The 13,226-nt window shown below is 39.8% G+C and overlaps 2 protein-coding genes across 2 annotated transcripts; one reads left to right on the top strand and one right to left on the bottom strand.

Annotated features, from left to right (window-relative positions):
• Positions 1–3,702: 3,702 nt before the first annotated feature.
• LOC138883051 (uncharacterized) lies at positions 3,703–4,944 on the top strand. Its single transcript, XM_070163710.1, has 2 exons — positions 3,703–3,937; positions 4,163–4,944. The coding sequence occupies exons 1-2, from the start codon at positions 3,703–3,705 to the stop codon at positions 4,942–4,944; spliced, it is 1,017 nt and encodes a 338-aa protein (XP_070019811.1).
• A 6,481-nt stretch (positions 4,945–11,425) lies between these two features.
• LOC104213023 (uncharacterized) lies at positions 11,426–12,838 on the bottom strand. The gene has a single exon (XM_009762418.2). It carries the CDS (start codon positions 12,563–12,565, stop codon positions 11,645–11,647), a length of 921 nt encoding a protein of 306 aa, XP_009760720.1. The 5' UTR covers positions 12,566–12,838; the 3' UTR covers positions 11,426–11,644.
• Between the last annotated feature and the right edge of the window lie 388 nt (positions 12,839–13,226).

Here is a 13,226-nt window from a genome sequence, read left to right as displayed (position 1 = left end):
TTTGGATTCCTTACCTTGTTGTTATTACCAAACCTCAAAAATTGCTAACTTTTGGCAAATAACCCCAAAACATCTTAGGAACCTCTGCATCCGAATCCGTACATATTACCAACTCCAAAATCATTATACAAACCTATTGAAACCGTTAAATTACAAATTTGAGGCGGTTTACACAAAAGTCAAATATTGGTCAACTCTTACAACTTAAGCGTCCAAAATGAGACTAAGTACCTTAAATCCCTCTCAAACCTTCCTGAAATCAAACATACCATACCAACAAGTCACAAAATAACAAACAAATATACAATAAGCATCAAATAAGGAAATGGGGCTAAAACGCCCGTGCCCATGAACCACCCAGAAAAACCAACTTCACGCCCATCGGTGAATCATATTCCAGCCTCTTCCCAAAGTTGATCCAAATGGGTTTGTTGAAGCCCGTACCTCCAAACATGCAAAACACAGAGTCACCCTCCTACCAACCCAATACCCAATGTGCTTATCATTCAGGGGAAGAAGGGCATGACACCGAAGAATGGTGGACCCTTAAGAGGGGTCGAAAACCTGATAGAACAAAAAACGGGTAGTGTTGAGGGATGAAGAGGTCCCCAAGTAACCAATAACCCATTGCCAACTCAAAACAATGGGCCAGTTATTGGGATGATTTGTGAAGACAGAGAGTTCGACCCAGCTTTGAAGGCTATCATTGCTATTGCCGATGTTGAAAAGAAGCCCAAAGCGGCAACAAAGCAAGCTAAGGATGAGAAGAAAAACAATTCCACTCCTCAAAGCATAGAAAAGGTTGTGGAAACCTACACCGGGGCAGTACCTCCTAAAGATGCCATTCTTTATATTCCCAGGGCCCACAGAAAAGAACAGTTCGTGTTGAGTCCCCCCAAAAAGGTTTGAGCAAAATAAGGTTACGCTGAAGGTACCAAAGATGTAGTACCAAAGGGGACTTATGTGGCGCGGGGGCCGATAATTTCACCCAGGCTGACTGAGCCTGTGGTTATCAGTCGCGCACCACAGAATCCCATGAAGGACCCCACTGTCGTCCCTTGGAACTACAAGAAAGAAATGGTGACGTACAAGGGAAAGAAAATCATGGGAGAGGTGAATGAAACGAACTCGTCTGGGAAGTACCTCAACTTAGAAGAATTGAATAAGACCAAACAAAAGCGTTTTCCACTTAAAAAGCTAGTTAGTGCTGAAGAGGTAGAATAATTCTTCCGAAAGATGAAAACTTTGAACTACACTGTGATTGATCAACTCAGGAAGTCCCCCTCTCAGGTCTTACTTTTGTCCCTGTTGATAAGCTCGAATGAGTATCAGAAAGTGTTGTTAAAGATGCTTAATGAGGCACATGTTCATGTCGAGACCACGATTGAACAATTGGAAAGAATGGTGGAACGATTTTTCGAAGTCAACCGGATTTCATTCAGCCGAAATGACTTGCCTCCAGAAGGGGATGTCCATAACAAAGCTCTTCATTTGACCATTAAGTGTGAAGTATATTATGTGAAAAGAGTTATGTTGGATGGCGGATCTGGGGTTGACATTTGCCCTCTCTCGACCCTACAGAGAATGGAAATTGGGACTGAAAGGATTAGACCCAACAATGTTTGCGTACGTGCATTTGACGGCATCAAAAGGGATACGATAGGGGAGATTGATTTGATCCTAACCATCGGCCCGATGGATTTTGAAGTAACATTTTAGGTTTTGGACATGGACACCTCCTACAATTTTCTCCTAGGAAGGCCTTGGATCCATGTGACAGGGGCCTTACCCTCTACTCTCCACCAAATGGTTAAGTTTGAACATGAAAACCAGGAAATCGTGGTCCATGGAGAAGATGAGCAATCAATCTACAAGGACCCGTTCGTACCGTGTTTGAAGGCTAGGGAAGGTAGTAAGCACATAGTCTACCAAGCTTTTGAGATCGTGGTCGCGGACCAGTGTGAGGAAGGAACCCCGTTTCCTCAACCCTTCCTGTCAAACGCGTCAATCATGGTCGCCAGTGAAATGATCAAACATAGCTACAAACTTGGGAAAGGGCTCAGGGCATCTTTGCAAGGCATTATGGAGCCTATCACTTTGACTGCCAGTGAGAACTTCTTTGGTGTCGGTTTTCGAGCTACAGAAGCTGACGTAAAATGGGCTAATAAACGTAAGAATGAAGGGTGGGTTCTGCCTCAGTCGGTTCCGCATCTCGCCAGAACGTTTGTTAAGCCAAGGTACATAGAAGAAGAAGCCTTCACGACCGAAGAAATTGAGGATATCTGTGGGGCAGTGAGGCAAATGTTATATGATGCTCACATGGTCCAGCCGGGTGAAGGCTCAAGCACTGCTGAGGTGCAGTATATGGGACTAGATGCCAAACTTCAAAATTGGAAGGCTACTTCGTTCCCAGTCAGGCAGGAATCCCGGTAGTTCATTCTTGCCATCTTTTCTGCATTCCGAGTTATTTCAGGGTGTAACTTAAATGTTTTTAGTTTATTGTCTTTTAAATTCTGATGTAAACCCTTCTATATTCAAATTCAATGAAATGAAATCAATATTTCATCGTCTATGAATCTCTCTCTTTATTCTTTCTGGTTTTTGTTATTTTTCTTATCTCTCTTTTCAGTTCTAATAATGCGGACTTAAATAACATGACATACTTGCGGACTTCATGCCCAGATCCTAACACGCTGTCTAACTGTGAAATAATGAATCAAGAACCAGAATATGATGAAGATGAGGCTTTTAGGGAAATAAACCGAGAACTGGAACAATTTGAGAATAAGCCTAAGCCAAACTTAAATGAAACTGAGCCGGTTAATTTGGGTAGTTCGGAAGAGGTCCAGGAAACCATGATAAGCATTCACGCTGATGAAAGAATTAGGGAAGCATTGATCCAACTTTTGTTCGAATTCAAAGACGTGTTTGCCTGGTCCTATGATGATACGCCAAGATTGAGTGTTGATTTAGTGGTGCACAAATTACCAACTTACCCCGGTTATCCCCCTGTCCAACAAAAATAGAGAAAGTTTAAACAAACATCAGTGACAAGATTAAAGAAGAAGTCACCAAACAGTTAAAAGTCGGTGTGATTCGAGTGGTCCGATACACCACATGGTTGGCTAGTGTGGTCCCAGTGCCAAAGAAAGATGGGAAAACCCGAGTGTGTGTTGATTATCGTGATTTGAACAAAGCAAGCCCCAAGGACAACTTTCCATTGCCAAACATCCACATCCTTGTTGACAACTGTGCCAAGCATGAGATACAATCTTTCGTGGATTGTTATGCTGGATATCATCAGGTTCTGATGGATGAAGAAAACGTAGAAAAGACGGCTTTCACAACACCTTGAGGTATTTACTGTTATAGGATCATGCCATTCGGTTTAAAGAACGTCGGGGCAACTTACATGAGAGCTATGACCGCCATGTTTAATGACATGATGCACCAGGAAATTGAGGTGTATGTGGATGATATGATAATTAAATCCAGAACGCAGGATGACCATGTGTGAGATTTGAGAAAGCTCTTTAAGCGCCTGCATAAGTATGACTTGAAGTTGAATCCAGCTAAATGTGCATTTGGAGTACCATCTGGGAAACTTTGGGGTTTATAGTCAGTCGAAGAGGCATCGAATTAGATCCAACAAAGATAAAGTCTATTCGGGATTTGCCACCTCCGAGAACCAAGAAAGAGGTTATGAGTCTATTGGGAAGGTTGAATTACATCAGCAGATTCATTGCTCAGTTGACTTACACATATAAGCCCATATTTAAGTTGTTGAAGAAAGATGTTGTGATTAGATGGACAGAGGAGTGTCAAGAAGCTTTCGACAAAATCAAAGAATATCTGTCGAATCCTCCAGTATTGGTCCCACCCGAGCTTGGAAGGCCTTTGTTCTTGTACTTGACAGTGTTGGAGAATTCTTTTGGATGTATTCTCGGGCAACATGATGTGACCGGGAAGAAAGAACAAGCCATATACTATTTGAGCAAGAAGTTCACTAGTTATGAAGCCAAGTACACTTTGTTGGAAAGAACTTGCTGCGCCTTGACTTGGGTCGCTCAGAAGCTTAGGGATTACTTGTTGGCCTATACCACCTATCTCATAACCAGATTGGATCCTTTGAAGTACATATTCCAAAAACTGATGCCCACAGGGAGGTTAGCAAAATTGCAAATCCTGCTCACCGAGTTTGACATAGTCTATGTCACCCGCACGGCGATGAAAGCTCAAGCCTTGGCGGATCACCTAGTTGAGAATAATGTTGATGATCAATATCAGCCTTTGAGTACCTACTTTCCGGACGAGGAAGTAAATTCAGTTGAGGTAATTCCAGAAGACACAAATGCTTGGAAAATGTTCTTCGACGGAGTTGTGAATGCAAAAGGTGTCGGGATTGGGGCAATTTTGATTTCACCCACTGGTCAGCACTATCCGGCCACAGCCCGGCTTCGGTTCTCTTGTACAAACAACACTACTGAGTATGAAGCCTGCATTATGGGTATGAATATGGCAGTTGACATGAATGTGGAAGAATTGTTAATCATGGGAGATTCTGACTTGATTATTCGACAAGCTCAAGGTGAATGGGAAACTCGGGATATCAAGCTTATTCCATACAGGCAACATGTGGAAGATATTAGCAAGTGGTTCAAATCTGTCGAGTTCAGGTACATTCCTCGGTTTCACAATAAGTTAGCCGATGCACTAGCTACTTTAGCCTCGATGCTGCCGTATCTATACAATGTCCACATTGACCCACTGGAAATCCAAATTCGAGAAAGACATGGTTATTGCAATACAGTTGAGTTGGAACCAGATGTTCAGTCATGGTATCATGATATCAAAAGATTTTTGAAAACGAAGGAATATCCCGAGCAAGCCTGTGGAGACCGAAAGAGAACCATTAGAAGGCTCGCCAGTGGTTTCTTCTTGTGAAGTCTTGTATAAAAGGACTCCAGATCTGAACCTTTTAAGATGTGTGGATGCCAAGAGGCTAGAAGAATTATGAATGAAGTGCACGCAGGAGTGTGTGGACCTCATATGAATGGATATGTCCTTGCAAAGAAAATCCTTCGGGCAGGTTATTACTGGATAACCATGGAAAAGGATTGCTTCAGCTTTGTCCGAAAGTGTCATCAGTATCAGGTACACGGTGACCTCATTCATGCATCGCCTTTAGAATTGCATCTTATGTCAACACCATGGTCGTTCGTTGCTTGGGGTATGGATGTCATTGGGCCAATCGAGCCGAAAGCTTCAAATGGGCACAGATTCATCTTAGTTGCCATTGACTATTTTACAAAGTGGGTTGAAGCAGTCACTCTCAAAGTCGTCACCAAGAAAGTAGTGGTGGACTTCGTGCATTCCAACATTATCTGTCGTTTTGGTATTCCTAAAACCAACATTACGGACAATGCCGCAAATTTGAACAGTCATTTGATGAGGAAGGTATGCGAACAATTTAAGATCACACATCGGAATTCTACCCCTTATCGGCCCAAAGCTAATGGTGTCATTGAAGCAGCAACCAAAAACATCAAGAAGATCCTCAGGAAAATGATTCAAAGTTCTAGACAATGGCCTGAAAAGTTGCCTTTTGCATTGTTGGGATATCGCACCACTGTGCGCACATGAGTTGGGGCAACACCCTATCTTTTGGATTATGGCACCGAAGCCGTAATACTCGCAGAGGTTGAAATTCCATCTCTTCGAATCATCGTTGAAGCTGAGATTGAGGACAATGAATGGGTCAAGACCCCTCTAGAACAGTTAACCATGATTGATGAAAAGCGGATGACCGCAGTTTGCCACGAGCAGTTGTATCAACAAAGAATGGCCCGTGCCTACAACAAGAAAGCGCGACCTAAGAACTTTGAAGTGGGGCAATTCGTCTTGAGGCGTATTCTCCCGCATCATAAGGAAGCAAACGAAAAATTTACTCCAAATTGGAAAGGTCCGTACATTATAAGGAAATTGTTGCCGAAAGGGGCATTGTACTTGGGAGACATTGAAGGAAATGACCCTGAAAAAGTTGTCAATGCAGACGCGGTCAAAAGGTATTACGTTTAAACCTTCTGTGGTACTGATATTCTCCGATTAGGATGACGAAGGCTTTCATTCTCGCTACCCAAACACTATTAACCCTTTGCAAACTCTTTGAGCCGGTTATCTTTCTTTGATTACCCTCTTTGGAATCCGAAATGTTGTGTAAAAAAAAGATAAAAAACAAAGTTTCTTGAACTACGTTCGACTTGATTCCGAAAGGATACGTACGCAGCCTCTCTCTGGGGTTCAGTCACATCAAAATAAAAATTCAAATTTCCCCAAAAGTGAAACTGGGGCAGATGTTATAATGATTCGGCGATGATCCCGCCTGAATGGTTCCAAAGTTTTAATTTAATTCAAAATTCAAACTCTTTTTGCCCAAATCCTATTCAAGCCCTTCTGATCAATCGGTAAAGATGTTCAAAATTGGAGAATATGGTTACTTGGATCTGATACAACCAAATGAGAGAAATAAAATGAGAGTCTTATTGGTGAAAACCCACACGAGCACCATAAGGCGGTGGTAAGCAGAGAAATTGAAAATGAGAGTCTTGTTAGTGAAAACTCGCAAAGAGCACGTCTAACGTAGGATATCATCCTGTGCATTTCTTCTCCTTCAACGGAGTAACTAAAGATGAGGAAGAGCAACATTCATATGTTAGTCAATTTAAGAAAGGGTAAGTTTTATACCAGTGGCAGCACTAAGAGACAATATGTGCCAGAGAGCAAAAAACCAAAGAAAATCTCGTTCATATGTTAGTCAACTGAGAAAAGTTCTTCAAAAAGTCAATCTAGCATACAGCAGTTGACATATCAACAAAAAAGAAGAGGTGCAGAGATACAACGATAATCCTGCAATAACCAAACCACTGAAAATCTTGTTAGGGGACACAGTATATGGTGCACAACAAAATAAAATTGGAATATATTGCGCTGCACTATTTTTCCTTCTGATTACATAAATTAGCGCATGCCAACCTAACACTAAGATAGCAGGTGCCAACCCCAAAGATAACTGATTTGAAACTACAGAAGTTAATTAGAATATGTAGTGGCACCAAAAAGAAAGTCTCTCAAATAAAAGGGAATTAACTCCCATAGAAAAGAACTAAAACCTTGTTAATCCATGCACTCCTTGTTCTGATCAGATGTTTGGCCTTCATAATACTAATGTATACTACATGTACAAAAACACTTAACATGATGATCTATCCCGGGATATCCACTGGAGTAAAATCAGTAGAAAATTTCAAATGCCACTATTGATATCCGAACAGGAAAATGACCTCTGCATTAGTAGTTCCAACTGATTCACACCAAACATATCGGCAAAAATATACATGTTGATTTATTCCTAATTTATAGAGTCAGGTTTGCCTTCATAGAATCGCTGGTTTCTGTCGTTCCAATATGCTTGTCACTAAATACTAACCGGGAGAGGAATGTCACTTAATTGGGTAATTAACAAGATTCGACTAACGACAAGTCAACATGTTTTTCCACAAATTGATTTGTCATTAATTGGGTAATTAACTTGATTCGAGATTAATGGAAAATCACTTCGAGGAAAAACATGCTGACTTGTCGTCAGTTACCCACTTCATGACATTGATTAGCACAAATTCAATGTAATGATTCAATAGACTTTCCACAAAAGATTTATCAAGAATAGCAACTCTTCACTTCACAAACAAAGAAAATTAGATATTCCCCAGATGTCTCACACTATATGTGCTTAGTGCAAGAACATCTTCCTCCCTTGACTTAATTTGCATGACTTGCTTGAAGTAATAGTATAGGAAAAAGAATCTTAAATAGTTGACATGCTAGAGCGATCATAGAAACTTCACATCACTGCTTTAAGTTCAATTGTTTAAATGAATTTAAAAATGGTATAGTACACAAGAAACGTTCTCAACTTAGTTCCGAAATTTCAACTATACACCTACACATTGTAAGCACGCTTTTATCACATTAGACTTTTTTTAAAGTCAAATAAATACCCTCTTTATGAGAACAAGATTTTGTGATAAGTGGTGAGATACATGCACATGTGCGCTGATTTAACCACTCGATTTTCTTCCACTTTTTCCCCTTTTCTTGTTTCTTTCTCTATTATTCTATATCTTCCTCCACCATCCCCCACCTTAAAAATCACTCCACCTGTCACAATTTACTATTATCTCCCATGGCGAAATGACCCCAGATACTCCATGATCACTGATTGGCTTTATTCATTTCAGTGGGATTTTAAAAAACTGCATTTTCCTAAAGAATTCTCTGGGTAACAAAATATTGCCACTAGATTTTGATCAAACACGGTGACAGTCACCCGCACTTAAACAATTTTTGTGTTAACCGCTCCAAAACACCTGTCGCCACCAGTGTTTTAAAAGGTATGGGTGCAATTTGAGGCGTTTTACCTGTCATCGGGCAAGGGCATAAGCCCCGAGGCGCTGAGTGTAAGCCCCATAGAACTTTAATTTTTGATATTTTTTAAATAATATAATTAAAAATAGTTTTTAGAAAGGGTAAATTATATAGAAATTATAAGAAATTCAAAAATTATTATAAAACAAGTGGGAGACGTATATAAAACTGCTTTTTTTAATACAAGCATTTCACTGCATTAATAAGAAACAACCAATGCCTACTACAAGCAACATACCGTTTCTCACGTTGCACTCATAATACTTCAAAAATATGAAAATATAGCAAGAAAGAGAAGAAAGAGTAAAAGATTAGTACTCCTAGTTTTGGATCTAAACTATTTTTATTTTATCATAAATCAGTCATCAAAGTAGAGTACTTTCGAGTCCTATTTCAGGAAACAGACTATCCACTCCATCTCATACAAATTTAATCTCAATGGTCTTGTGTTTCTTTGGTTCAGGAGGAAGCAACTTCTCAACCGTAGTCTCATCTTGTCAAACAACAAAAGTTGCATCAGAATCATAGCCAAGGGCATCATCGCAATACAAGATTAGTTCCACTGTAAATCATGCCTAATCCCAAAAAATTAACTCGGCCAGAATAACCTGTCATTAACAAAATTCGTGCATAATCCTATTTAAGAATAAACCATTCTAGATATGGGTACCAGCTTAAAGGGGACTAAAGACACCTTATTTGAGCTCCGTGAGAAGACTTTCAGAATATATATTATTTTACCTTCCTGGCAAAATAAACTCTCTTTGGTTTGAATTATACCTTGTCATGAGATACCTTGTGGCTCCCATGCTGGCCCCCACCCCCCAAAAGAAAATCTTCCTTTAGAAACTCTTTTGCATTGTAATTTAGCTTATCACTTCAATTTTATTTAGTAAATTTCACCAGCCTCTAACTAAAATGAACATTAATTCATGCACCAACTCCATCGCTAATCCGACAGTCACGAACAAAATAAGAGTTATCAAACTTCGTCAATAATTGCTCACATGTTTGTTAGGGAACACCTCGTCTGGGTAAAGGATGTGAATACCTTGTTAGGTATAATTGGAAACTTCCAGAACTTGTAACTATGTATTCGGCACTAACTTAGTCCTTTTTATTTAATTAATAAAATTCTTTATTAATTATCAAAAAAAGACTATCAGATGCCTAAAGGAATGGTAAAAGCAGTTAAAACTATATGTGGAACTAGTGTTACTCAAGATTCACAGAGGAAACTTAACATCCAAATGATGAATACACAATTCTCAGTCTCTCAGATCAAAATGAGATCGGCAAGCTAATAATAGCTACATATCAAACAGAGAAAGAAAGACATCGCCAGAAATGAGAATACATCTCATTCATAGCAGCAAGTGGGTATCTACTATCCTCTTCAGCAAGTGGGTATCTACTACCCCCCCCCCCCAAAAAAAAAAAAAAAAAAAACCCTCCTCCATCTAAGAAACAAAGGAAAAAAATACATCACAATATGTCCAAAAATATTGTAATTAGTAGGAAAAAAAAAGATCTAAGCTAGGAAACATAACACTTTGATTGCCTGAAAATAAACAAATGCAAAAGCAGAGTTACGACACTAGAAAGCAAAAGCAGCTACTGATTGGTGCAACCACTTGCAAGCAAAAATGGTACATTTGCCTCTACCTATATTAGGTAGGGGTAAGGTATGCGTACAGACTAACCCTCCCCAGGCCCCACATGTTGGGATCAAACTGGGTTTGTTGTTGTTGAGGTCAGGAGAGAAGCTCTTTTACCCACATGTAGGTGATTGTAGTCAAGCATGGCTAGTTAGGGGAGAGGGGAAGATTGAAATGCAGTTATCTTGCCTAAAAGATTATCTTCAACTATATCTGTCACAAAGCTCAGAAAGTTAGACACTAAGTTAGTACCTCACTTTAGAAGCATGTTATCAAATACGTATGTCACAACTATCAGATATATTCTACAAAATGGATTTCTCTCTTTCCAAGCTAATTACCTGTGTGGTTTCCCAGCTGAATGAGAGTTTTATCAAAATATAGGAGATTAAGCTTTTCCATCAATTAACTGAACGAGACCAGGGGGACGATGACCATAAAATGGGTACACCAATTATTCCACAACAACCATCATTAAGCATGAGGAAGCTTCTTCGTTTATGAGTTATTTACTATTTTCCAACAGATGAGACAAATTACAGCCTTTGAAGAAGAAGGCTAAGTCAGCAAAGGCGATTCTCGATAAGATCATCAACCCAAGAAGATGTAAGGTTTCTATAAGGAAATCCTTAATAGTACAGTTGGAAGCAAACAAAGCAGGGACTATCTGAAGTATGCTTTGGTGAAAGACTTAGCGTAAGTCTAAGATAGGCTCTCATACATCATGCATTTCTCTAGAAAGTCATTCATATTTGTTTCATCAAATGATTTAACGTTTTCTTTCTTATAGGCAAATGATTCACCAATTGTTGTATGCATAGTAATTAAAATTTCCAACTGCTACGAAAAGTTCTTTAAGCTCTATGCAAGCTAATATAAGAGAAGATCTCTTTTTGATAACGACTACAAAGGATCTTACTAAGGAAGCGGAACTAAACACCCTCAAAAACGAAGACTAGAGAGGAGATCTTGCAGCTAAAGTGCTTCAAATGTATATAGTCATAGCCTATGTTGTTCGGACTCTCCAAAAATGTCGTCAGGTGCATTTATGGAGGATCCAACACGAGTGCGACAGCATTTTGGATAGTCCGTTCAACATAGGTCATAGCTAACCATTTGGCACACAAATTAATACTCCAGAACACACCATATCCTAAAGGTGACTTCCTTTATTTCTTTTAATTAAATGCAGGTGTATTGAAGGTAAGCACTGATTGACTTCTTTAAAACTTATATTTTGACTAGTTCATTTATATTTAAAAAAAAAATTTACACTTCCTTAATGAATAAAAAGTACTCCTCATATGTCATTCTCATTCGTATATCAACAATTACATTTCACAATAACTAACGTAGCAAAGGCAGAAGAAGAAGGAAAAAAAATCTAGCTCCAAAACTAACACCACTTGATATTTAATTATTCATGTTAATGGGCAAAAAGGAAAGTAAGCAGAAAAATAAAACCTAATCAAACATTAAAATCATTAAACAGTAAACTCAACTCATGAAAAGCCTTTCCGCAGCTTCAGTAGCGCATTGTACATTTTTCTTCTGGAACCAACAGCATTAATCCCCATATCCTTGAGATCCTCCAGAGTCAACATGGGCAATACCTCATCGTCAACCTCGTGTATCTCGAAAACGGGTGCGTATCTCCCCAGCCCCAAACCAATCAACCATTCCCTTACTCCAATGCTGCTCTTATCCCCTGAATTCACTCCTTCATTATTGAGGTCATCGTGATGGTCTCTGCTTTCGGACACTCTAGTCCTAATCCCCCTCCGATCCCAATACTGAAGGCCCATGTGTTCCATAGAGTTTACAGGGCTATGCTCTTTTACTGGGCTTTCCGAGCCCGGTGACGGCTCGAATTCCCGAAACTCTTCGTTATCATTGTTGTCTTCCCTGAAAAAGTTTGCTTCTTCGTGAATTCCTCCACCATTGAGCGTATCAAACTTAGATGAATGCCAATTTGTCCTCACTCTCTTCGTGGGTTTCCTCGATTTCGACTTCCGATTTCCCAAATCAAAGTTGTAATTGTTGGTGTCCTCGACTATGTTGTTGTTGTCGTCATAATTATCGCCGCCGGCGCCGCCGTTAACGAGGTTAGTTAAAGGCCGGGTCTTTGAGGTTTTAGCAGCGAGGGTAGGGTCCTTGTGGAAACGCCAGGTTTTGGGGCCTCTTCGGAAGTGAGTGTCGGAAGGCGAGTTGCCGATCTCGCCTAATCGAACACTTGGTCGGCGCTGCCGTTTCGGGGCCAAACTGGGGCCTATGTTGTTGCTATTGACGTTGTTGGTTGGAGGGTTATCGGATGGGGGAGGTGGTGGAGCTATAGATGTTGTATTGGAGGTGATGGTTGTAGCGGTGGCGGAAGGGATGGCAGCGGCGGTGATGGGGGCGTCGGGCTGCTGTAGCTCGGCCATGGAAACAAAGTGGAAAGTGAAGAGGAGTGTGAGAGAGCGTGAGATAAGGCAAGTGAAAAGACAGGAATCAGGTGGATTGCAGCGATCCTTCGACACGTCGCGGGACAGGCTAAAGTGGCAAGCCGGACCTAGGGTTGGACATGAGCCGACTAGTTCGGGCTTAACTTTGATCCATTTGGATTTAGCTCAGGCTCGATTCTGTTACTTTGATCCAATTGGATTCATCTCAGGCTTGATTCTGTTATTATTGAACACATTCAAACATGAATACCTCTCCTATTTACAATACGAGCACATTTCTCTAGTCTCTACGAGAAAAAATCAAACAAGCAACTGTTCTCTCTAGTCCAAAATAAGTAATTTTTTGGTTTTTTTTTGTGATTCAAAATAAGTGATTTTTTCAGATTTCAATAATGAATTAATTAATTTTTTCTTACATTGCCCTTGGAGTAATTAATGTTGGAGTATGTGTTATAAGTGTTTATATGAAGAGATAGTAAAGGTTAATAAGGTCAATTTCATTGCTAATTAATATTAAAAGGTAAATTTCTTAATATGTGTGAAACAACCAAAAAATCACTTATTTTAGACCGGAGGAAGTATTTATAATTGTCACTTTGAATTGTTTGAGCAAATAAATGTTAAACCAATTAATACCAGT

Source organism: Nicotiana sylvestris, chromosome 12, assembly GCF_000393655.2.
Source record: "Nicotiana sylvestris chromosome 12, ASM39365v2, whole genome shotgun sequence".
Taxonomy (NCBI): Eukaryota; Viridiplantae; Streptophyta; class Magnoliopsida; order Solanales; family Solanaceae; genus Nicotiana; species Nicotiana sylvestris.
This window is presented reverse-complemented; position numbering and strand designations above follow the sequence as displayed.

Bases quoted from the DNA above. Each gene is read 5' to 3' on its own strand.
- LOC104213023 (XM_009762418.2), bottom strand. From the start codon at position 12,565: ATGGCCGAGCTACAGCAGCCCGACGCCCCCATCACCGCCGCTGCCATC.
- LOC138883051 (XM_070163710.1), top strand. From the start codon at position 3,703: ATGAGTCTATTGGGAAGGTTGAATTACATCAGCAGATTCATTGCTCAG. The intron at 3,938-4,162 runs GTATTCTCGGGC...TGATGCCCACAG, and splicing joins GTTGGAGAATTCTTTTGGAT to GGAGGTTAGCAAAATTGCAA.